Source organism: Salvelinus alpinus, chromosome 31 (genome assembly GCF_045679555.1).
Source record: "Salvelinus alpinus chromosome 31, SLU_Salpinus.1, whole genome shotgun sequence".
Classification (NCBI taxonomy): Eukaryota; Metazoa; Chordata; class Actinopteri; order Salmoniformes; family Salmonidae; genus Salvelinus; species Salvelinus alpinus.
In genome coordinates, this window is record NC_092116.1 from 28724337 (window position 1) to 28747466 (window position 23130).

The following is a 23130-nucleotide window of genomic DNA, read 5'->3' on the forward strand; positions in this document are numbered from 1 at the left end:
TATACCCCTCCACATACCCCTCTATATATCCCCTTCATATATACCCCTCCACATACCCCTCTATATATCCCCTCCATATATACCCCTCCACATACCCCTCTATATACCCCTCCACATACCCCTCTATATATCCCCTCCACATACCCCTCTATATATCCCCTCTATATACCCCTCTATATACCCCTCCATAGCCCCTCCATATATACCCCTCCATAGACCCTCTATATAGCCCTCCATATATACCCCTCCATAGCCCCTCTATATAGGGTAGAGTCAGTGTGGGTAGAGTCAGTGTGGGTAGAGTCCAGTGTGGGGGTAGAGTCAGTGTGTGGGTATAGTCCAGTGTGTGGGTAGAGTCCAGTGTGTGGGTAGAGTCCAGTGTGTGGGTAGAGTCCAGTGTGGGTAGAGTCCAGTGTGTGGGTAGGGTCCAGTGTGTGGGTAGAGTCAGTGTGGGTAGAGTCAGTGTGGGTAGAGTCCAGTGTGGGGGTAGAGTCCAGTGTGTGGGTAGAGTCCAGTGTGTGGGTAGAGTCCAGTGTGTGGGTAGAGTCCAGTGTGTGGGTAGAGTCCAGTGTGGGTAGAGTCCAGTGTGTGGGTAGAGTCCAGTGTGGGGGTAGAGTCCAGTGTGTGGGTAGAGTCAGTGTGTGGGTAGAGTCCAGTGTGTGGGGGTAGAGATCCAGTGTGTGGGTAGAGTCCAGTCGTGGGGGTAGAGTCCAGTGTGGGGGTAGAGTCCAGTGTGTGGTTTGGGTAGAGTCCTGTGTGTGGGTAGAGTCCAGTGTGTTGGTAGAGTCCAGTGTGTGGGTAGAGTCCAGTGTGTGGGTAGAGTCGGTGTGGGGGTAGAGTCGGTGTGGGGGTAGAGTCCAGTGTGTGGGTAGAGTCAGTGTGTGGGTAGAGTCCAGTGTGGGGGTAGAGTCCAGTGTGGGGGTAGAGTCCAGTGTGTGGGTAGAGTCCAGTGTGGGGGTAGAGTCGGTGTGTGGGTAGAGTCCAGTGTGGGGGTAGAGTCCAGTGTGGGGATAGAGTCCAGTGTGTGGGTAGAGTCCAGTGTGGGGGTAGAGTCAGTGTGGGGGTAGAGTCCAGTGTGTGGGTAGAGTCCAGTGTAGGGGTAGAGTCCAGTGTGTGGGTAGAGTCCAGTGTGTGGGTAGAGTCCAGTGTGGGGGTAGAGTCAGTGTGTGGGTAGAGTCCAGTGTGGGGGTAGAGTCAGTGTGGGGGTAGAGTCGGTGTGGGGGTAGAGTCCAGTGTGTGGGTAGAGTCAGTGTGTGGGTATAGTCCAGTGTGGGGGTAGAGTCCAGTGTGGGGGTAGAGTCCAGTGTGTGGGTAGAGTCCAGTGTGTGGGTAGAGTCCAGTGTAGGGGTAGAGTCCAGTGTGTGGGTAGAGTCCAGTGTGGGGGTAGAGTCGGTGTGTGGGTAGAGTCAGTGTGGGGGTAGAGTCCAGTGTGGGGGTAGAGTCAAGTGTGTGGGTAGAGTCAGTGTGGGTAGAGTCCAGTGTGGGGGTAGAGTCCAGTGTGTGGGTAGAGTCCAGTGTGGGGGTAGAGTCAGTGTGGGGGTAGAGTCCAGTGTGGGGGTAGAGTCAAGTGTGTGGGTAGAGTCCAGTGTGTGGGTAGAGTCCAGTGTGTGGGTAGAGTCCAGTGTGGGGGTAGAGTCCAGTGTGTGGATCGAATCCAGTGTGGGTAGAGTCCAGTGTGTGGGTCGAGTCCAGTGTGTGGGTAGAGTCCAGTGTGTGGGTAGAGTCCGGTGTGTGGGTAGAGTCCAGTGTGTGGGTAGAGTCCAGTGTGTGGGATAGAGTCCAGTGTGTGGGTAGAGTCCAGTGTGGGGGTAGAGTCCAGTGTGGGGGTAGAGTCCAGTGTAGGGGTAGAGTCCAGTGTGTGGGTAGAGTCCAGTGTGTGGGTAGAGTCCAGTGTGTGGGTAGAGTCAGTGTGTGGGTAGAGTCCAGTGTGTGGGTAGAGTCCAGTGTGTGGGTAGAGTCCAGTGTAGGGGTAGAGTCCAGTGTGTGGGTAGAGTCCAGTGTGGGGGTAGAGTCAGTGTGTGGGTAGAGTCCAGTGTGGGGGTAGAGTCAGTGTGGGGGTAGAGTCAAGTGTGTGGGTAGAGTCAGTGTGGGTAGAGTCCAGTGTGGGGGTAGAGTCCAGTGTGTGGGTAGAGTCCAGTGTGGGGGTAGAGTCAGTGTGGGGGTAGAGTCCAGTGTGGGGGTAGAGTCCAGTGTGTGGGTAGAGTCAGTGTGGGGGTAGAGTCCAGTGTGTGGGTAGAGTCCAGTGTGGGGGTAGAGTCAGTGTGGGTCGAGTCCAGTGTGGGGGTAGAGTCAGTGTGGGTAGAGTCCAGTGTGGGGGTAGAGTCGGTGTGTGGGTAGAGTCCAGTGTGGGGGTAGAGTCCAGTGTGGGGATAGAGTCCAGTGTGTGGGTAGAGTCCAGTGTGGGGGTAGAGTCAGTGTGGGGGTAGAGTCCAGTGTGTGGGTAGAGTCCAGTGTAGGGGTAGAGTCCAGTGTGTGGGTAGAGTCCAGTGTGTGGGTAGAGTCCAGTGTGTGGGTAGAGTCAGTGTGTGGGTAGAGTCCAGTGTGGGGGTAGAGTCAGTGTGGGGGTAGAGTCGGTGTGGGGGTAGAGTCCAGTGTGTGGGTAGAGTCAGTGTGTGGGTATAGTCCAGTGTGGGGGTAGAGTCCAGTGTGGGGGTAGAGTCCAGTGTGTGGGTAGAGTCCAGTGTGTGGGTAGAGTCAGTGTGGGGGTAGAGTCCAGTGTGTGGGTAGAGTCCAGTGTAGGGGTAGAGTCAGTGTGTGGGTAGAGTCAGTGTGGGGGTAGAGTCCAGTGTGTGGGTAGAGTCCAGTGTGTGGGTAGAGTCCAGTGTAGGGGTAGAGTCCAGTGTGTGGGTAGAGTCAGTGTGGGGGTAGAGTCGGTGTGTGGGTAGAGTCAGTGTGGGGGTAGAGTCAGTGTGGGGGTAGAGTCAAGTGTGTGGGTAGAGTCAGTGTGTGGGTAGAGTCAGTGTGGGTAGAGTCCAGTGTGGGGGTAGAGTCCAGTGTGTGGGTAGAGTCCAGTGTGGGGGAAGAGTCACTGTGGGGGTAGAGTCCAGTGTGGGGGTAGAGTCAGTGTGTGGGTAGAGTCAGTGTGGGGGTAGAGTCCAGTGTGTGGGTAGAGTCAGTGTGGGGGTAGAGTCAGTGTGGGTAGAGTCCAGTGTGGGGGTAGAGTCAGTGTGGGTAGAGTCCAGTGTGGGGGTAGAGTCCAGTGTGGGGGTAGAGTCCAGTGTGGGGGTAGAGTCAGTGTGGGTAGAGTCCAGTGTGGGGGTAGAGTCCAGTGTGGGTAGAGTCCAGTGTCCAGAGTCCAGTGTGTGGGTAGAGTCCAGTGTGGGGGTAGAGTCAGTGTGGGGGTAGAGTCCAGTGTGGGGGTAGAGTCAGTGTGGGGGTAGAGTCCTGTGTGTGGGTAGAGTCCAGTGTGTTGGTAGAGTCCAGTGTGTGGGTAGAGTCCAGTGTGTGGGTAGAGTCGGTGTGGGGGTAGAGTCGGTGTGGGGGTAGAGTCCAGTGTGTGGGTAGAGTCAGTGTGTGGGTAGAGTCCAGTGTGGGGGTAGAGTCCAGTGTGGGGGTAGAGTCCAGTGTGTGGGTAGAGTCCAGTGTGGGGGTAGAGTCGGTGTGTGGGTAGAGTCAGTGTGGGGGTAGAGTCCAGTGTGGGGGTAGAGTCAGTGTGTGGGTAGAGTCAGTGTGGGGGTAGAGTCCAGTGTGTGGGTAGAGTCAGTGTGGGGGTAGAGTCAGTGTGGGTCGAGTCCAGTGTGGGGGTAGAGTCAGTGTGGGTAGAGTCCAGTGTGGGGGTAGAGTCGGTGTGTGGGTAGAGTCCAGTGTGGGGGTAGAGTCCAGTGTGGGGATAGAGTCCAGTGTGTGGGTAGAGTCCAGTGTGGGGGTAGAGTCAGTGTGGGGGTAGAGTCCAGTGTGTGGGTAGAGTCCAGTGTAGGGGTAGAGTCCAGTGTGTGGGTAGAGTCCAGTGTGTGGGTAGAGTCCAGTGTGTGGGTAGAGTCAGTGTGTGGGTAGAGTCCAGTGTGGGGGTAGAGTCAGTGTGGGGGTAGAGTCGGTGTGGGGGTAGAGTCCAGTGTGTGGGTAGAGTCAGTGTGTGGGTATAGTCCAGTGTGGGGGTAGAGTCCAGTGTGGGGGTAGAGTCCAGTGTGTGGGTAGAGTCCAGTGTGTGGGTAGAGTCAGTGTGGGGGTAGAGTCCAGTGTGTGGGTAGAGTCCAGTGTAGGGGTAGAGTCAGTGTGTGGGTAGAGTCAGTGTGGGGGTAGAGTCCAGTGTGTGGGTAGAGTCCAGTGTGTGGGTAGAGTCCAGTGTAGGGGTAGAGTCCAGTGTGTGGGTAGAGTCAGTGTGGGGGTAGAGTCGGTGTGTGGGTAGAGTCAGTGTGGGGGTAGAGTCAGTGTGGGGGTAGAGTCAAGTGTGTGGGTAGAGTCAGTGTGTGGGTAGAGTCAGTGTGGGTAGAGTCCAGTGTGGGGGTAGAGTCCAGTGTGTGGGTAGAGTCAAGTGTGGGGGAAGAGTCACTGTGGGGGTAGAGTCCAGTGTGGGGGTAGAGTCAGTGTGTGGGTAGAGTCAGTGTGGGGGTAGAGTCCAGTGTGTGGGTAGAGTCAGTGTGGGGGTAGAGTCAGTGTGGGTAGAGTCCAGTGTGGGGGTAGAGTCAGTGTGGGTAGAGTCCAGTGTCGGGGTAGAGTCCAGTGTGGGGGTAGAGTCCAGTGTGGGGGTAGAGTCAGTGTGGGTAGAGTCCAGTGTGGGGGTAGAGTCCAGTGTGGGTAGAGTCCAGTGTGGGGGTAGAGTCCAGTGTGGGGGTAGAGTCAGTGTGGGGGTAGAGTCAGTGTGGGGTAGAGTCCAGTGTGTGGGTAGAGTCAGTGTGTGGGTAGAGTCAGTGTGGGTAGAGTCCAGTGTGGGGGTAGAGTCCAGTGTGTGGGTAGAGTCCAGTGTGTGGGTAGAGTCCAGTGTGGGGGTAGAGTCAGTGTGGGGGTAGAGTCCAGTGTGGGGGTAGAGTCAGTGTGGGGGTAGAGTCCTGTGTGTGGGTAGAGTCCAGTGTGTTGGTAGAGTCCAGTGTGTGGGTAGAGTCCAGTGTGTGGGTAGAGTCGGTGTGGGGGTAGAGTCGGTGTGGGGGTAGAGTCCAGTGTGTGGGTAGAGTCAGTGTGTGGGTAGAGTCCAGTGTGGGGGTAGAGTCCAGTGTGTGGGTAGAGTCCAGTGTGTGGGTAGAGTCCAGTGTGGGGGTAGAGTCTGTGTGTGGGTAGAGTCCAGTGTGGGGGTAGAGTCCAGTGTGGGGGTAGAGTCCAGTGTGTGGGTAGAGTCCAGTGTGGGGGTAGAGTCAGTGTGGGGGTAGAGTCCAGTGTGTGGGTAGAGTCCAGTGTAGGGGTAGAGTCCAGTGTGTGGGTAGAGTCCAGTGTGTGGGTAGAGTCCAGTGTGTGGGTAGAGTCAGTGTGTGGGTAGAGTCCAGTGTGGGGGTAGAGTCAGTGTGGGGGTAGAGTCGGTGTGGGGGTAGAGTCCAGTGTGGGGGTAGAGTCCAGTGTGGGGGTAGAGTCCAGTGTGTGGGTAGAGTCCAGTGTGGGGGTAGAGTCAGTGTGGGGGTAGAGTCCAGTCTGTGGGTAGAGTCCAGTGTAGGGGTAGAGTCCAGTGTGTGGGTAGAGTCCAGTGTGTGGGTAGAGTCCAGTGTGTGGGTAGAGTCAGTGTGTGGGTAGAGTCAGTGTGGGGGTAGAGTCCAGTGTGTGGGTAGAGTCCAGTGTGTGGGTAGAGTCCAGTGTAGGGGTAGAGTCCAGTGTGTGGGTAGAGTCCAGTGTGTGGGTAGAGTCCAGTGTGTGGGTAGAGTCAGTGTGTGGGTAGAGTCAGTGTGGGGGTAGAGTCCAGTGTGTGGGTAGAGTCCAGTGTGTGGGTAGAGTCCAGTGTAGGGGTAGAGTCCAGTGTGTGGGTAGAGTCAGTGTGGGGGTAGAGTCGGTGTGTGGGTAGAGTCAGTGTGGGGGTAGAGTCAGTGTGGGGGTAGAGTCAAGTGTGTGGGTAGAGTCAGTGTGGGTAGAGTCCAGTGTGGGGGTAGAGTCCAGTGTGTGGGTAGAGTCCAGTGTGGGGGTAGAGTCAGTGTGGGGGTAGAGTCCAGTGTGGGGGTAGAGTCAGTGTGGGTCGAGTCCAGTGTGGGGGTAGAGTCAGTGTGGGTAGAGTCCAGTGTGGGGGTAGAGTCCAGTGTGGGGGTAGAGTCCAGTGTGGGGGTAGAGTCAGTGTGGGGTAGAGTCCAGTGTGGGGGTAGAGTCCAGTGTGGGTAGAGTCCAGTGTGGGAGTAGAGTCCAGTGTGTGGGTAGAGTCGGTGTGGGGGTAGAGTCGGTGTGGGGGTAGAGTCCAGTGTGTGGGTAGAGTCAGTGTGTGGGTAGAGTCCAGTGTGGGGGTAGAGTCCAGTGTGGGGGTAGAGTCCAGTGTGTGGGTAGAGTCCAGTGTGGGGGTAGAGTCGGTGTGTGGGTAGAGTCCAGTGTGGGGGTAGAGTCCAGTGTGGGGGTAGAGTCCAGTGTGCGGGTAGAGTCCAGTGTGGGGGTAGAGTCAGTGTGGGGGTAGAGTCCAGTGTGTGGGTAGAGTCCAGTGTGTGGGTAGAGTCCAGTGTGTGGGTAGAGTCAGTGTGTGGGTAGAGTCCAGTGTGGGGGTAGAGTCAGTGTGGGGGTAGAGTCGGTGTGGGGGTAGAGTCCAGTGTGGGGGTAGAGTCCAGTGTGGGGGTAGAGTCCAGTGTGTGGGTAGAGTCCAGTGTGGGGGTAGAGTCAGTGTGGGGGTAGAGTCCAGTGTGTGGGTAGAGTCCAGTGTAGGGGTAGAGTCCAGTGTGTGGGTAGAGTCCAGTGTGTGGGTAGAGTCCAGTGTGTGGGTAGAGTCAGTGTGTGGGTAGAGTCAGTGTGGGGGTAGAGTCCAGTGTGTGGGTAGAGTCCAGTGTGTGGGTAGAGTCCAGTGTAGGGGTAGAGTCCAGTGTGTGGGTAGAGTCCAGTGTGTGGGTAGAGTCCAGTGTGTGGGTAGAGTCAGTGTGTGGGTAGAGTCAGTGTGGGGGTAGAGTCCAGTGTGTGGGTAGAGTCCAGTGTGTGGGTAGAGTCCAGTGTAGGGGTAGAGTCCAGTGTGTGGGTAGAGTCAGTGTGGGGGTAGAGTCGGTGTGTGGGTAGAGTCAGTGTGGGGGTAGAGTCAGTGTGGGGGTAGAGTCAAGTGTGTGGGTAGAGTCAGTGTGGGTAGAGTCCAGTGTGGGGGTAGAGTCCAGTGTGTGGGTAGAGTCCAGTGTGGGGGTAGAGTCAGTGTGGGGGTAGAGTCCAGTGTGGGGGTAGAGTCAGTGTGTGGGTAGAGTCAGTGTGGGGGTAGAGTCCAGTGTGTGGGTAGAGTCAGTGTGGGGGTAGAGTCAGTGTGGGTCGAGTCCAGTGTGGGGGTAGAGTCAGTGTGGGTAGAGTCCAGTGTGGGGGTAGAGTCCAGTGTGGGGGTAGAGTCCAGTGTGGGGGTAGAGTCAGTGTGGGTAGAGTCCAGTGTGGGGGTAGAGTCGGTGTGTGGGTAGAGTCAGTGTGGGGGTAGAGTCAGTGTGGGGGTAGAGTCAAGTGTGTGGGTAGAGTCAGTGTGTGGGTAGAGTCAGTGTGGGTAGAGTCCAGTGTGGGGGTAGAGTCCAGTGTGTGGGTAGAGTCCAGTGTGGGGGAAGAGTCACTGTGGGGGTAGAGTCCAGTGTGGGGGTAGAGTCAGTGTGTGGGTAGAGTCAGTGTGGGGGTAGAGTCCAGTGTGTGGGTAGAGTCAGTGTGGGGGTAGAGTCAGTGTGGGTAGAGTCCAGTGTGGGGGTAGAGTCAGTGTGGGTAGAGTCCAGTGTGGGGGTAGAGTCCAGTGTGGGGGTAGAGTCCAGTGTGGGGGTAGAGTCAGTGTGGGTAGAGTCCAGTGTGGGGGTAGAGTCCAGTGTGGGTAGAGTCCAGTGTGGGGGTAGAGTCCAGTGTGGGGGTAGAGTCAGTGTGGGGGTAGAGTCAGTGTGGGGGTAGAGTCCAGTGTGTGGGTAGAGTCAGTGTGTGGGTAGAGTCAGTGTGGGTAGAGTCCAGTGTGGGGGTAGAGTCCAGTGTGTGGGTAGAGTCCAGTGTGTGGGTAGAGTCCAGTGTGGGGGTAGAGTCAGTGTGGGGGTAGAGTCCAGTTTGGGGGTAGAGTCAGTGTGGGGGTAGAGTCCAGTTTGGGGGTAGAGTCAGTGTGGGGGTAGAGTCCTGTGTGTGGGTAGAGTCCAGTGTGTTGGTAGAGTCCAGTGTGTGGGTAGAGTCCAGTGTGTGGGTAGAGTCGGTGTGGGGGTAGAGTCGGTGTGGGGGTAGAGTCCAGTGTGTGGGTAGAGTCAGTGTGTGGGTAGAGTCCAGTGTGGGGGTAGAGTCCAGTGTGGGGGTAGAGTCCAGTGTGTGGGTAGAGTCCAGTGTGGGGGTAGAGTCGGTGTGTGGGTAGAGTCCAGTGTGGGGGTAGAGTCCAGTGTGGGGGTAGAGTCCAGTGTGTGGGTAGAGTCCAGTGTGGGGGTAGAGTCAGTGTGGGGGTAGAGTCCAGTGTGTGGGTAGAGTCCAGTGTAGGGGTAGAGTCCAGTGTGTGGGTAGAGTCCAGTGTGTGGGTAGAGTCCAGTGTGTGGGTAGAGTCAGTGTGTGGGTAGAGTCCAGTGTGGGGGTAGAGTCAGTGTGGGGGTAGAGTCGATGTGGGGGTAGAGTCCAGTGTGTGGGTAGAGTCCAGTGTGGGGGTAGAGTCCAGTGTGGGGGTAGAGTCCAGTGTGGGGGTAGAGTCCAGTGTGTGGGTAGAGTCCAGTGTGGGGGTAGAGTCAGTGTGGGGGTAGAGTCCAGTGTGTGGGTAGAGTCCAGTGTAGGGGTAGAGTCCAGTGTGTGGGTAGAGTCCAGTGTGTGGGTAGAGTCCAGTGTGTGGGTAGAGTCAGTGTGGGGGTAGAGTCCAGTGTGTGGGTAGAGTCCAGTGTGTGGGTAGAGTCCAGTGTAGGGGTAGAGTCCAGTGTGTGGGGAGAGTCAGTGTGGGGGTAGAGTCGGTGTGTGGGTAGAGTCAGTGTGGGGGTAGAGTCAGTGTGGGGGTAGAGTCAAGTGTGTGGGTAGAGTCAGTGTGGGTAGAGTCCAGTGTGGGGGTAGAGTCCAGTGTGTGGGTAGAGTCCAGTGTGGGGGTAGAGTCAGTGTGGGGGTAGAGTCCAGTGTGGGGGTAGAGTCAGTGTGTGGGTAGAGTCAGTGTGGGGGTAGAGTCCAGTGTGTGGGTAGAGTCAGTGTGGGTAGAGTCCAGTGTGGGGGTAGAGTCCAGTGTGGGGGTAGAGTCCAGTGTGGGGGTAGAGTCAGTGTGGGTAGAGTCCAGTGTGGGGATAGAGTCCAGTGTGGGTAGAGTCCAGTGTGGGGGTAGAGTCCAGTGTGTGGGTAGAGTCCAGTGTGTGGGTAGAGTCCAGTGTGGGGGTAGAGTCAGTGTGGGGGTAGAGTCCAGTGTGGGGGTAGAGTCAGTGTGTGGGTAGAGTCAGTGTGGGGGTAGAGTCCAGTGTGTGGGTAGAGTCAGTGTGGGGGTAGAGTCAGTGTGGGTAGAGTCCAGTGTGGGTGTAGAGTCCAGTGTGGGGGTAGAGTCAGTGTGGGTAGAGTCCAGTGTGGGGGTAGAGTCCAGTGTGGGTAGAGTCCAGTGTGTGGGTAGAGTCCAGTGTGAGTAGAGTCCAGTGTGTGGGTAGAGTCCAGTGTGGGGGTAGAGTCAGTGTGGGGGTAGAGTCAGTGTGGGGGTAGAGTCCAGTGTGTGGGTAGAGTCCAGTGTGTGGGTAGAGTTCAGTGTGGGGGTAGAGTCAGTGTGGGTAGAGTCCAGTGTGGGGGTAGAGTCCAGTGTGGGGGTAGAGTCAGTGGGGGTAGAGTCCAGTGTGGGGGTAGAGTCCAGTGTGTGGGTAGAGTCCAGTGTGTGGGTAGAGTTCAGTGTGGGGGTAGAGTCAGTGTGGGGGTAGAGTCCAGTGTGTGGCTACACCATGGTGTTACCCTACAGAGTGCTGCTGAGGCCACTGTAGACCTTCATTGCAAAACAGTGTGTTTTAATCAATTATTTGGTGACGTTAATATTTTTAGTATAGTTTTATCTAAAAAGGATCACTTTTTTTTATATTTCACAATTTTCATTTTTCTGAAATTCACCAAGGAGGATGGTTCTCCCCTTTCTCCTCTGAGAAGCCTCTGCTGGCCGTCTCAGTCACCAGATCTCAAACCAACTGAACACTTCTGGGAGATTCTGGAGCAGCGCTTTCCACCACCATCAATGAAACACAAAATAATGGAATTTCTTGTGGAATAATTCTTTAATTTATTTTAAATATAACTAGGCAAGTCAGTTAAGAACAAATTCTTATTTACAATGACGGCCTACCGGGGCAGGGGCAGAAGGACAGATTATTACCTTGTCAGCTTGGGGATTTGATACACCAATCTTACAGTTACTGGCCTAACGCTCTAACCTCTAGCCTGCCTGCTGCCCCAAAATCCCTCCAAGAGAGTTCCAAACACTTGTAGAATCTCTGCACGGCGCGTTGAAGCTGTTCTTGCTCGTGGTGCCCAACGCCCTATTAAGACATTTTATGTTGGTGTTTCCTTTATTTTAGCAGTTACCTGTAATTTCTATAATGAAAAAAAAGAAGAATCTTTGTGTTCTTAGATAGTAATTATAGTTGATATGGTGCTCTTCCATGTCCAAGGTTTGTGGCATTGATTAATAAATAATATGATTTTTACTTTAAGTCAGATGTTTATATGTCATGTTATGTATAACCTCGTCCCCAGCCTTGAATTGGTGGCGTATAGAGAGCCTTGTGACACTGTGGGACAGTTTGTAATTTAGGGGGTGTGGATTTACTGAGTGACATCGCTAATCAATTCAAATTCTGAGCGAATCACACGACTATGAGGTGCGGCTCTAAATCGAGGCGGTAGAGGGACGGAGCCTGCGACAGTTGTATTAAATGGGACTTTATATGTGAAAACTATTTCTAAGATGCGCACTTCCGGATTTTCCGAACTCACTTCATGTTTAAATCACTTGAAACTCCCCAATTGGAAAAATAAATGGTGAACAAACGATTGGAACCATTTCCGTGTTTGACCACTTTCAATCAATAGAATAAATTACGAAGAGTAAAAAGAAATGATGGGTATCAGAATACAAATGTCAATAACGTCAACAACATTCAACAATAACAAAAAGTTAATTTTGAGTATGATTTGACCGCTTATGACAACATCACTGTGGCACGATATTGTAGGAAGCTCACATGTCTGTTGTTCAAAGTCTATGGATGTTTTCACGTCATTAGGAACAGGAATTTGTTGTTTGTTTTTGAAGTCTCTCAGGGTGACGACACAATGTTCTGACTGATGTTGCATACATTTTTAATTAAAAAAAAATAAAATCTCTCTTTCCACCTGTCTTCTCATCCATTTCACCTAATGCTGCTCATTCATAATATTGTTTGAATATTTTGGGAAATAATGATAAATATTTGAATCCTGATGAGTGCATTTCAAAAAAATGATAAATGCAAACTCTGTTTTAAGTGAACTACAGTGTTTTTCCAGTCCCAATTCAATAACATTCTTTGTAATATCCTCTTGATAACTGCATTCTGTGGTTTTGTGCACGTTGTCACATCAGTCCCAAGCAAGTGCTGTTGTCAGGAGTGTTACAATGTGTTGTCTTTCAATTCAGTTCATACAAGAAATTATCATCTTAGATCACCCTATTACGTCTTGTAACTATTTCCCCCCCGTGTAGTTATCTATTCCCATTATCACTTGTCTGTACCTCGAAGTAAAACCTGTGGTTTTATACATAAATAATATTGATACATTTCAAATATACTTTCAAGAAAACATCTCCTTGCATTTTTGTCCAAGATTATTTCTCGTAAATTCTGACCTATAATGTTGCTCATTCATGATTATTGATGTAATGCTGTATAGAGTAATGATATACAGACGACTCCTCATGATGAATTGAGATCATCCTATACTTATGAACAACACTCTCCGCATGTAATGATCGTTTCTCTTTACTACTGGGCTGTAGGCTGCCTTGCACAGTAGTAAACTCCCATTCAGCTGGCGGCGCTGTTGTGCGTTTCCAAGTTTGCCACACACTAGAGTGAAGGAGTTTTTAAAAATTCCTTGACTTAAACACGGAAGTAGTTGGAAACGAGTTTACATTTCGCATTGCTTGTTTGCAGTATAGAAAGACATACTGACTGAACTGAATTGGCTACACAAAGGTCATTTGACTGAAAATGTCTGAACTACAATTGTTGCGTGTGTTTTTGAATGATCGTTTAACGGCGGCTGCTGTGGAGATTTTCGGGGCAGTTGAGAAAACGATAGTGGAGTACCAGGAGGAGAATGATCGGCTACGGAGCATGCTGCGGATCACACCGGAGAATCAACTATGTAAAATAGGTAAGACTCAGTTGCTGTCGGTGCCATTTAAGATGAGGGAGGACGATTAGTTGATTTATGCGCATTGGCTTATTTCTGTTACAGCATATTGGTTGACTCATTCATATTCCATTCACCCAGCTCAATGTAACATCGATATGTTTAGGCTACTACATAATACTCAAATGTCACCTATACCCATCATGAGGTTGCTACAACCTAGCCTATGAATGAATGAAAGTTGACAAAATAGGGTCACACAGATCTAGAGAAAAAAATTGAGGCGACACATGGACAGACAGTGACACATAAAATACCACCTTGCCTGCATCTACCTTATCTAGGGTGTAATCATTAGTCCAACAGTTGAAAACAAGAGTTTCTATTGGACAAATTCAGTTAAGTTTATCCTTGTTCCGTTTGTTTCCATTTAAGAAACGTTTTTCAACGGAGTCGGTGGAATGAATACACTCTTGATCACACACAAACACTGTTTACTTTCATAACAGCCACATACAAACAGCTCGTTGTATTCCTTCTCGCAACTATGAGCTCTCCTCCTCTCACCTTTTCCCTTCACTTGTGGACTTCAATGTGCAACACCACCTGTCTGTGACCAGGTGAAAAAACCTTTCCAAGCCAAACCATCATATCATAACCGCTACACACAGCCTTCATCATTGTCACCTTATTATAACATCATAGTCAACAGTACTAATAGAACTAACACGTTAGTAAACCTGCTACCGTCATGCAATACAGTGTACAGTCAGTAAGCAGTTTAGTAGTTACTCCGGCGGGCCTCTGTAGCAATAAATTCGTAAAACCAAAAGCTTACCTTGACTTGGAAGAGTTCAAGTGTTGGATAGCCAGCTAGCTAACATAGCATCCCTCTGTTTGAGCCAGGTGTTTGAGTAGGCTAAACTAGTTAGCAGCATTAGCAAGCCAAGTAACTGAAAGTGAAAAAAATAAATAATGAAATACAGCTAGCTCTGAGTCAACTATTCACCACATTTTATGCACTGCAATGCTAGCTAGCTGTAGCTTATGCTTTCAGTACTAGATTCATTCTCTTGTCCTTTGATTGGGTGGACAACATGTCAGTTCATGCTGCAGAACTCTAATAGATCGGAGGACGTCCTCCGGAAGTTGTCATAATTACTGTGTAAGTCTATGGAAGGGGGTGAGAACCATGAGCCTCCTAGGTTTTGTATTGAAGTCAATGTACCCAGAGGAGGACGGAAGCTAGCTGTCCTCCGGCTACACCATGGTGCTACCCTACAGACTGCTGCTGAGGCTATTGTAGACCTTCATTGCAAAACAGTGTGTTTAAATCAATTATTTGAGGGCATGTGAATATATTTAGTATAGTTTTATATAAAAAGGATAACTTTTTTAATTTCTCACAATTTTTATTTTTATGAAATTCACAGAGGAGGGGAGCATCCACTGGTACAATAGGTTAGTATGGGCTCCCAAGTGGCGCAGCGATCTAAGGCACTGCATCTCAGTGCTAGAGGCGTCACTACAGACCCTGGTTCGATTCTAGGCTGTATCACAACCCGGCCGTGATTGGGAGTCCCATAGGGCGGCGCACAATTGGCCCAGCGTTGTCCCGGTTTGGCCGGGGTAGGCCGTCCTTGTAAAATAAGAATTTGTTCTTAACTGACTTGCCTAGGTAAATAAAGGTTAAATACAATAAAGTATGTAAATCTACTGTTAGGTATATAATTCTGCTCAATTAGTAAACTGGTTAGGCAAATAGAGATCACCATTTAACAAAAAAAAATGTAAGACATAGTTTTTGAATGTTTCTAACGTTCATTTATCTAGCTAGCTAAACAACTAATTGCTCTCTCCATTTATTTATCTTTATAAATAATATATACGGCATTTCGGCTTTAAGCTGTGTACCCTTTAAGATAAAACGAACCAATAAGCAATTCATATGTATGATTAAATTGTGGTCTGTGTCATGCGTTTTGAAATGGCTAGCTGAGAGAACTCGACTCCACCATATACACATCAGTTGTGTTGAGTGCCGGCGGAGTCTACCTCCGATTTACGTAATCGATTACGTCATCAGCCCAAACTGTAAACATGTCCATTCTTTAATCCCTACCCTTGTACCTGTGTTTGACCTGTGTAACTGTGTTATTTTTCTTTGTGTGCTTTAATCCGTAGTTCAAACGTTAATAAATGTCTAATAAATATAGTTAAAACTTATAAAAGGGCCATTATGTGGTTTAAAAAATCTTGGAATGTATCATTTCAAAGAAGAAACATTTTTATATTTGACATTCAATTAAATGCAAGAAGTCCCACCAAAATGTCTGGATTCCATGGATTTTCTTATTATACAATTGTTTACGTGTAAAATTTGACCTTTTATCAATTTTAACTACCGTTGCTACTGTATAGATGACCTCTGCTCCTCCTCTCCTTCCCTCCAGACTCACTGCAGCTGTCTGTCTCTGTCTCTGAAGAGGACGTTCCCCCTGAGCAGCAGCATTGTGAGCAGGAGTGGAGCCCCAGTCTGGGACAGGAAGACCCAGAGACCACACTGATTAAAGAGGAACAGGAGGAACTCAGGACCAGTGAGGAGGAAGAGCAGCTTCAAGGGCTCTTTGATACGAAATACTCCATATTCACTCCTTCCTGTTTGAAAAATGAATATGATCAGGAGGACCTACTTCCGTCCTTGACTCTTCCCCAAAACCAGACTGTGGATAACAGAGAGCGTGAATCTGAACCAGTGTATCCTAAACCTTTTGGCACTGTGACCCACCTAAGGGGCCTGGACATTCCCTGTGACCCTCCAGATAATCAGAACAATGCCTCAGCCATAAGCAGCAACCCAGTAGGACTTGACAGAAGTCTACCATTTGATCTCAACACACCATTTGGGGAAAACTCTTCCAAACTCAGCACCACATCTAGAATAACTCACCACTGCCGTGACTGTGGTGAAACATTTGCACTGAAAGCTGACCTGCAGAGGCATGTGACTCTCCCCAAGAAGAGACCTTGCGAATGCAGCTTCTGCAAAAAACGCTACAACTCCACCTGTAAACTGAAGGCCCATGTCCGACTCTGTCACGGTGAGAAACCCTGCACCTGCCCCTTTTGTGGCAAGACCTTCAAACAAAAAGGACATCTGTCCACTCACATGAGAATCCACACAGGAGAGAAACCATTTACCTGTGGTTACTGTGGGAAGAGCTTTATTCAGAAGGGGGACCTAAGGAGGCATATCCTGACTCACACAGGAAAGAAACCATTTAGCTGTGGTTACTGTGGTAAAGGCTTCATTCGCAAGGAGCACCTAACTGCACATATACGGACTCACACTGGAGAGTAATCACATGGTCTGTGGTAAAAATGTTCATTCAGAAGGTAAACCTGCTGACGCATGTGAAAAACATCCACAAAGAAACAACAGAATGAAAACGCAAAGGAGAAAGAAAATTAGGACAAAGATCTACTGTCAGAAGATGGGAATAAAAAGGCAGGATGTGAACAACACTCTTAGAAAAGCAAAGAAAGACAGTTAGGACAAAGATCTCCTGTCAGGAGATGGGAATGAAAAGGCAGGATGTGAACAACACTCTTAGGAAAGCAAAGAAAGACAGTTAGGACAAAGATCTCCTGTCAGGAGATGGGAATGAAAAGGCAGGATGTGAACAACACTCTTAGAAAAGCAAAGCTACTCTGGATCATTCCTGCTGTGGGTTTCAGATAAATAGATACACGGTGGATTTACTTTAGTAAAATGTTTTGTGTAAATAAAGTTTGATGTCAATTAAAACATTTAATAATGAACAAACAGTAGTGCCTGTATTATGGGAATCTCACAGATCTGCTGTTCAAAGTCTTGATGTTTTCACGTCATTAGAAACCGCAATATCTGGTTATGTGTAGTAGGGTTGTTATGGTGACCATATTACCACCACACCAGCAATCACGAGTCACGAAGGCAGTCAAATTCCACCTGACCGTTTAGTCACGGTAATTAGGCTTCTCCAAGCTCTGATGCTGCTGATGGTCAAACTTGCTAACTGCCTGGTACTCAGCATTGTCTATTGTCCCTCTAAATCACTCTGACATCAATGCAAATGTATTCTAAAATCGAATCAAACACTTCATGAGAGCCCATGTTGCGCAATATGTCAATAAGCTAAGCAATTCCGGGAGAAAACGGAGTGATTGCCTCTACTAAAAAGAGGAGGATCCCATCAGCTTTCCATAGGCTAGGCCTACTATATTTATTTTTAAGCTTTCCTAATATTAACCACATTGCTTATATTTATAACAGGAGCATAGCCTACCTGGCTGGCATGAAAATAAACCCCTCGCTATTTAAAGACATAGATGACATGTCATTTTTCCATCTGCCCCTGTTTCGATACAGGTGCATGTTAATGGTCCATTCTAAATCAAAACAAATGTCACACATATTACTTAGTATATGCAAAGACAAGATTAAATCAAGAATAGTCTGATGGGTGACAAAATTAGCCTATCACTTGTGAATTATATTTCACTTGTGAATGATGCCCAGCATAAGAAACAATGCCTTTCTTTTACGACTTGTTCAATCATAGTCACACAACCTCATGTAGCCTAGCCCATAGGCCTATATGTTTTAATTAGGTTTGTATCACAACTAAAGTGGCCAAATAACAAATTAAAATTTAGCACAATCTACTTTACAAGTGGTGTAAAGCCTAACTGGCATACATAAGCAGCGCGTGAGTTTCAAGTTTGCGGAAGATAATTTTCACCATTAAAAATGCACCTTTATAATAAAAATATTACATGCATAATTGCATTTGCGGTCACTTTTGGTAATGGTGTTTTCCACTAATGGAACATTCACGCTTATAGCCTACTACCATGTGCGCATTGCAGCACTTATAATGTGAAGAAATAGCCTAATAGTTTATTAAACATTTTAAGCTTAACGTTCTGATCTGTTGTGTCAGCCACATTGCATAAAAAAAGTTTTTTTGATGCTTGCATTAATTTGGAATCTATCGCATCCCACAACTGTCCCAGACTATGTTTGGAATATTTATGTCTCGCACAGAATAGAATAGGTCGACTTTTGTACTATAGGGGATAGTAGATTGACATAGGCTAGTGATGTTGCTGTTCTTTAGGCCTACTCATCTTGTTGACTGACGAAAAGTAAATTGTGGACAGTTCTTCCATTATTTTCAATATGCACCTCGGAATTGGAAAAGGACTCGCGCAGTTGCGTCCCCGATGTGTCTGTCTTCACTTGTAGCCTGTGAGAAAGACCCGATCACGTGACGGAAAGCCATGTGAGCTGTGATTCAGAGCGTGTAGCACTCAGGGAGAAGGGCACAACGGCCACTAGCCGCAAAAGGCATGGATTTTTTAGGGTGCGTTACGGCCACACAAAGGGGATGCCGCTATGGAAGTTGAGGCATTATCAAACGCTTGTCCAATTGTGAATGAGAGACTGATGTAGTGTTTGCAGTCTGTGCAAAAAAACAAAGCAGAGCTCTTGCCTTTTCAAGCAACTTTTTTCAAATCATCATTAGTCTCATCATGCAGCCTTAAAATGTATTAAACATAGCCCAATGTTTGTAGAACAACTAAAGTTACATAAATAACTCTAAAGTAAGCATATACAGTTGAAGTCGGAAGTTTACATACACTTAGGTTGGAGTCATTAAAACTAGTTTTTCAACCCCTCCACAAATTTCTTGTTAACGAACTATAGTTTTGGCAAGTCGGTTAGGACATCTACTTTGTGCATGACACAAGTCATTTTGCCAACAATTGTTTACAGACAGATTTTTTTCACTTATAACTCACTGTATCACAATTTCAGTGGGTCAGAAGTTTACATATACAAAGTTGACTGTGCCTTTAAACAGCTTGGAAAATTTCAGAAAATTATGTCTTGGCTTTAGAAGCTTCTGATAGGCTAATTGACATAATTTGAGTCAATTGGAGGTGTACCTATGGATGTATTTCAAGGCCTACCTTCAAACTCATGGGATAATCAAAAGAAATCAGCCAAGACCTCAGAAAAGAATTGTAGATCTCCACAAGTTGGGTTCATCCTTGGGAGCAATTTCCGAACGCCTGAAGGTACCACGTTCATCTGTACAAACAATAGTACGCAAGTATAAACACCATGGGACCACGCAGCCGTCATACCGCTCAGGAAGGAGACGCGTTCTGTCTCCTAGAGTTGAATGTACTATGGTGCTAAAAGTGCATATCAATCCCAGAACAGCAAAGGACCTTGTGAAGATGCTGGAGGAAACAGGTACAACAGTATCTATATCCACAGTAAAACGTGTCCTATGTCGACATAACCTGAAAGGCCGCTCAGCAAGGAAGAAGCTACTGCTCCAAAACCGCCATAAAAAATGCCAGACTACGGTTTGCAACTGCACAAAGATCGTACTTTTTGGAGAAATGTCCTCTGGTCTGATGAAACAAAAATATAACTGTTTGGCCATAATGACCATCGTTATGTTTGGAGGAAAAAGGGCCGAAGCCGAAGAACACCATCCCAACTGTGCAGCACGGGGGTGGCAGCATCATGTTGTGGGGGTGCTTTGCTGCAGGAGGGGCTGGTGCACTTCACAAAATAGATGACATCATGAGGCAGGAGAATTACATGGATATAATGAAGCAACATCAGTCAGGAAGTTAGAGCTTGGTCACAAATGGGTCTTCCAAATGGACAATTGATTTATTTTACCTTTATTTAACTCGGTAAGTCAGTTAAGAACAAATTCTTATTTTCAATGACACCTAGGAACAGTGGGTTAACTGCCTTGTTCAGGGACAGAACAACAGATTTGTACCTTGTCAGCTCAGGGATTTGATCTTGCAACCTTGCGGTTACTAGCCCAACACTCTAACCACTAGGTTACGCTGCCACCCCAAGCATACTTCCAAAGTTGTGGCAAAATGGCTTAAGGACAAAAAAGTCAAGGTATTGGAGTGGCCATCATAAAGCCCTGACATCAATCCTATAGAAAGTTTGTGAGAACTTTGTGGGGAGAACTGAAAAAGCGTTTGCGAGCAAGGAGGCCTACAAACCTGACTTAGTTACACCAGCTCTGTCAGGAGGAATGGGCCAAAATTCACCCAACTTTTTGTGGAAGGCTACCCGAAATGTTTGACCCATGTTAAGCAATTTAAAGGCAATGCTACCAAATACTAATTGAGTGTATGTAAACTTCTGACCCACTGGGAATGTGATTAAATAAATCATTCTCTCTACTATTATTCTGACATTTCACATTCTTAAAATAAAGTGGTGATCCTAATTGACCTAAGACAGGGAATTTTTACTAGGAATAAATGTCAGGAATTGTGAAAAACTGAGTTTAAATGTATTTGGCTAAGGTGTATGTAAACTTCTGACTTCAATTGTAGGTGTACCTATTTCTTTGTTAACCACTCAACACAGAATAGCCACATGTGCGCACTCCCCCAAATCATTTGGAGACAATATCCTTTCTATTTTATTCAGCTTTGTTCAATTGTATTCTTCATACTATAAGGAAATCTTGTTTGCTCAATGAACTAGTGTAGCCCACAGCCATTTGGCATCGCCAGATCAGGATCTAACATAAGGACAACTCAGACATTTTCTTCATATCATGCCTCTTTAGACCTGTCTAAAATAAATAATGGATTTATTGTGAAGGTGTAGGCTATATTACATGATTTATTAAAATGGTTTATAGGCTTTGATTTGTACTTTTATGTTAGTTAACCGTCAATTACCCTGAGACCAACAGTTATTTGCTTGACAATCACCGGCTGACAAAATTTCGTGACTGCCTCAGCCCTAGTTATGTGCTTTGAAATATGCGGCAAACATTTCCAACCAAGTTTTGAAACCTACTGGAGTGATGAGGGTCTTAGCTTTCTGTAGGTATTACATTTATTTCCCAACTCTAATTAGCACCGTTTGAACCGGAGTAGTCCTAGTACGTAGTTTATACATTTTTCACTAGTACTCTGAGATAGACCCATAGCCTAGTCCACGGAGCACGGGACACACCAATAGGTCTATATAGAGGCTACATCATTGGCTATATAGAGGCAACGTCATTGGCTACATAGAGGCAACGTCATTGGGTATATAGAGGCAACGTCATTGGGTATATAGAGGCAACGTCATTGGGTATAATGAGCCAACATCATTGGGTATATAGAGGCAACGTCATTGGCTATATAGAGGCAACGTCATTGGCTATATAGAGGCAACGTCATTGGGTATAATGAGGCAACATCATTGGGTATAATGAGGCAACATCATTGGATATAATGAGGCAACATCATTGGGTATATAGAGGCAACGTCATTGGCTATATAGAGGCAACATCATTGGGTATAATGAGGCAACATCATTGGGTATAATGAGGCAACATCATTGGGTATAATGAGGCAACATCATTGGATATAATGAGGCAACATCATTGGGTATATAGAGGCAACATCATTGGGTATATAGAGGCAACATCATTGGGTATATAGAGGCAACATCATTGGGTATATAGAGGCAACATCATTGGGTATATAGAGGCAACATCATTGGGTATATAGAGGCAACATCCTTGGGTATATAGAGGCAACATCATTGGGTATATAGAGGCAACATCATTGGGTATAATGAGGCAACATCATTGGGTATAATGAGGCAACATCATTGGATATAATGAGGCAACATCATTGGATATATAGAGGCAACGTCATTGGGTATATAGAGGCAACGTCATTGGCTATATAGAGGCAACGTCATTGGGTATATAGAGGCAACATCCTTGGGTATATAGAGGCAACATCATTGGGTATAATGAGGCAACATCATTGGGTATATAGAGGCAACATCATTGGCTATATAGAGGCAACGTCATTGGCTATATAGAGGCAACGTCATTGGCTATATAGAGGCAACGTCATTGGCTATATAGAGGCAACGTCATTGACTATATAGAGGCAACGTCATTGGCTACATAGAGGCAACGTCATTGGCTACATAGAGGCAACGTCATTGGCTATATAGAGGCAACGTCATTGGGTATATAGAGGCAACATCATTGGGTATATAGAGGCAACATCCTTGGGTATATAGAGGCAACATCCTTGGGTATATAGAGGCAACATCATTGGGTATAATGAGGCAACATCATTGGGTATAATGAGGCAACATCATTGGGTATAATGAGGCAACATCATTGGATATAATGAGGCAACATCATTGGGTATATAGAGGCAACGTCATTGGGTATATAGAGGCAACGTCATTGGGTATATAGAGGCAACGTCATTGGCTATATAGAGGCAACGTCATTGGGTATATAGAGGCAACATCCTTGGGTATATAGAGGCAACATCATTGGGTATAATGAGGCAACATCATTGGGTATAATGAGGCAACATCATTGGATATAATGAGGCAACATCATTGGGTATATAGAGGCAACATCATTGGGTATATAGAGGCAACATCATGGCTATATAGAGGCAACGTCATTGGGTATAATGAGGCAACATCATTGGGTATATAGAGGCAACATCATTGGGTATATAGAGGCAACGTCATTGGCTATATAGAGACAACGTCATTGGGTATATAGAGGCAACATCCTTGGGTATATAGAGGCAACATCATTGGGTATAATGAGGCAACATCATTGGGTATAATGAGGCAACATCATTGGATATAATGAGGCAACATCATTGGGTATATAGAGGCAACATCATTGGCTATATAGAGGCAACATCATTGGCTATATAGAGGCAACGTCATTGACTATATAGAGGCAACGTCATTGGCTACATAGAGGCAACGTCATTGGCTACATAGAGGAAACGTCATTGGCTACATAGAGGCAACGTCATTGGCTACATAGAGGAAACGTCATTGGCTATATAGAGGCAACGTCATTGGCTATATAGAGGCAACGTCATTGGCTATATAGAGGCAACGTCATTGGGTATAATGAGGCAACGTCATTGGCTATATAGAGGCAACGTCATTGGCTATATAGAGGCAACGTCATTGGCTATATAGAGGCAACGTCATTGGGTATAATGAGGCAACGTCATTGGCTACATAGAGGCAACGTCATTGGCTACATAGAGGCAACGTCATTGGCTATATAGAGGCAACGTCATTGGCTATATAGAGGCAAAGTCATTGGGTATAATGAGGCAACGTCATTGTCTATATAGAGGCAACGTCATTGGCTATATAGAGGCAACGTCATTGGCTATATAGAGGCAACGTCATTGGCTACATAGAGGCAACGTCATTGGCTATATAGAGGCAACGTCATTGGGTATATAGAGGCAACATCATTGGGTATATAGAGGCAACATCATTGGGTATATAGAGGCAACGTCATTGGCTATATAGAGGCAACGTCATTGGGTATATAGAGGCAACATCATTGGGTATATAGAGGCAACGTCATTGGGTATAATGAGGCAACATCATTGGGTAGTATGCTGCAAAGTTTTTAAAGACATTACATTTACTGTTAGATTAATTAATTACACTGCTAACTAGCAGTACAAAGCAATCTAGCTCATGGATTTTGAGTTTCCACTTTGTGATTAGCCTCAAGTGGTTGAGCCTATGTAATATGTGTACACAAAAATAGGTACGCAAATTCCTCTCTATTGAACTAAATAAATATGCAAATCTGGAGCCCTATTTTGACAATAGCCTAATTGCACCAAACATTCATTCCTAACACTGGATTATGTTACACATCAAAA

At 47.3% G+C, this 23130-nt stretch overlaps 1 protein-coding gene across 1 annotated transcript; it reads left to right on the forward strand.

Moving 5' to 3' along the window:
• Positions 1-12080: 12080 nt before the first annotated feature.
• Positions 12081-16165, forward strand: LOC139561453 (chorion transcription factor Cf2-like). Its single transcript, XM_071378572.1, has 2 exons — positions 12081-12360; positions 14793-16165. Exons 1-2 carry the CDS (start codon positions 12195-12197, stop codon positions 15698-15700), a joined length of 1074 nt encoding a protein of 357 aa, XP_071234673.1. The 5' UTR covers positions 12081-12194; the 3' UTR covers positions 15701-16165.
• The last annotated feature ends 6965 nt before the right edge of the window (positions 16166-23130 follow it).

Excerpts from the sequence above, each read along its gene's own strand:
- LOC139561453 (XM_071378572.1), top strand. The coding sequence starts at position 12,195 with ATGTCTGAACTACAATTGTTGCGTGTGTTTTTGAATGATCGTTTAACG. Across the intron at positions 12,361-14,792 it reads GAATCAACTATGTAAAATAG|ACTCACTGCAGCTGTCTGTC; the intron begins GTAAGACTCAGT and ends CCTTCCCTCCAG.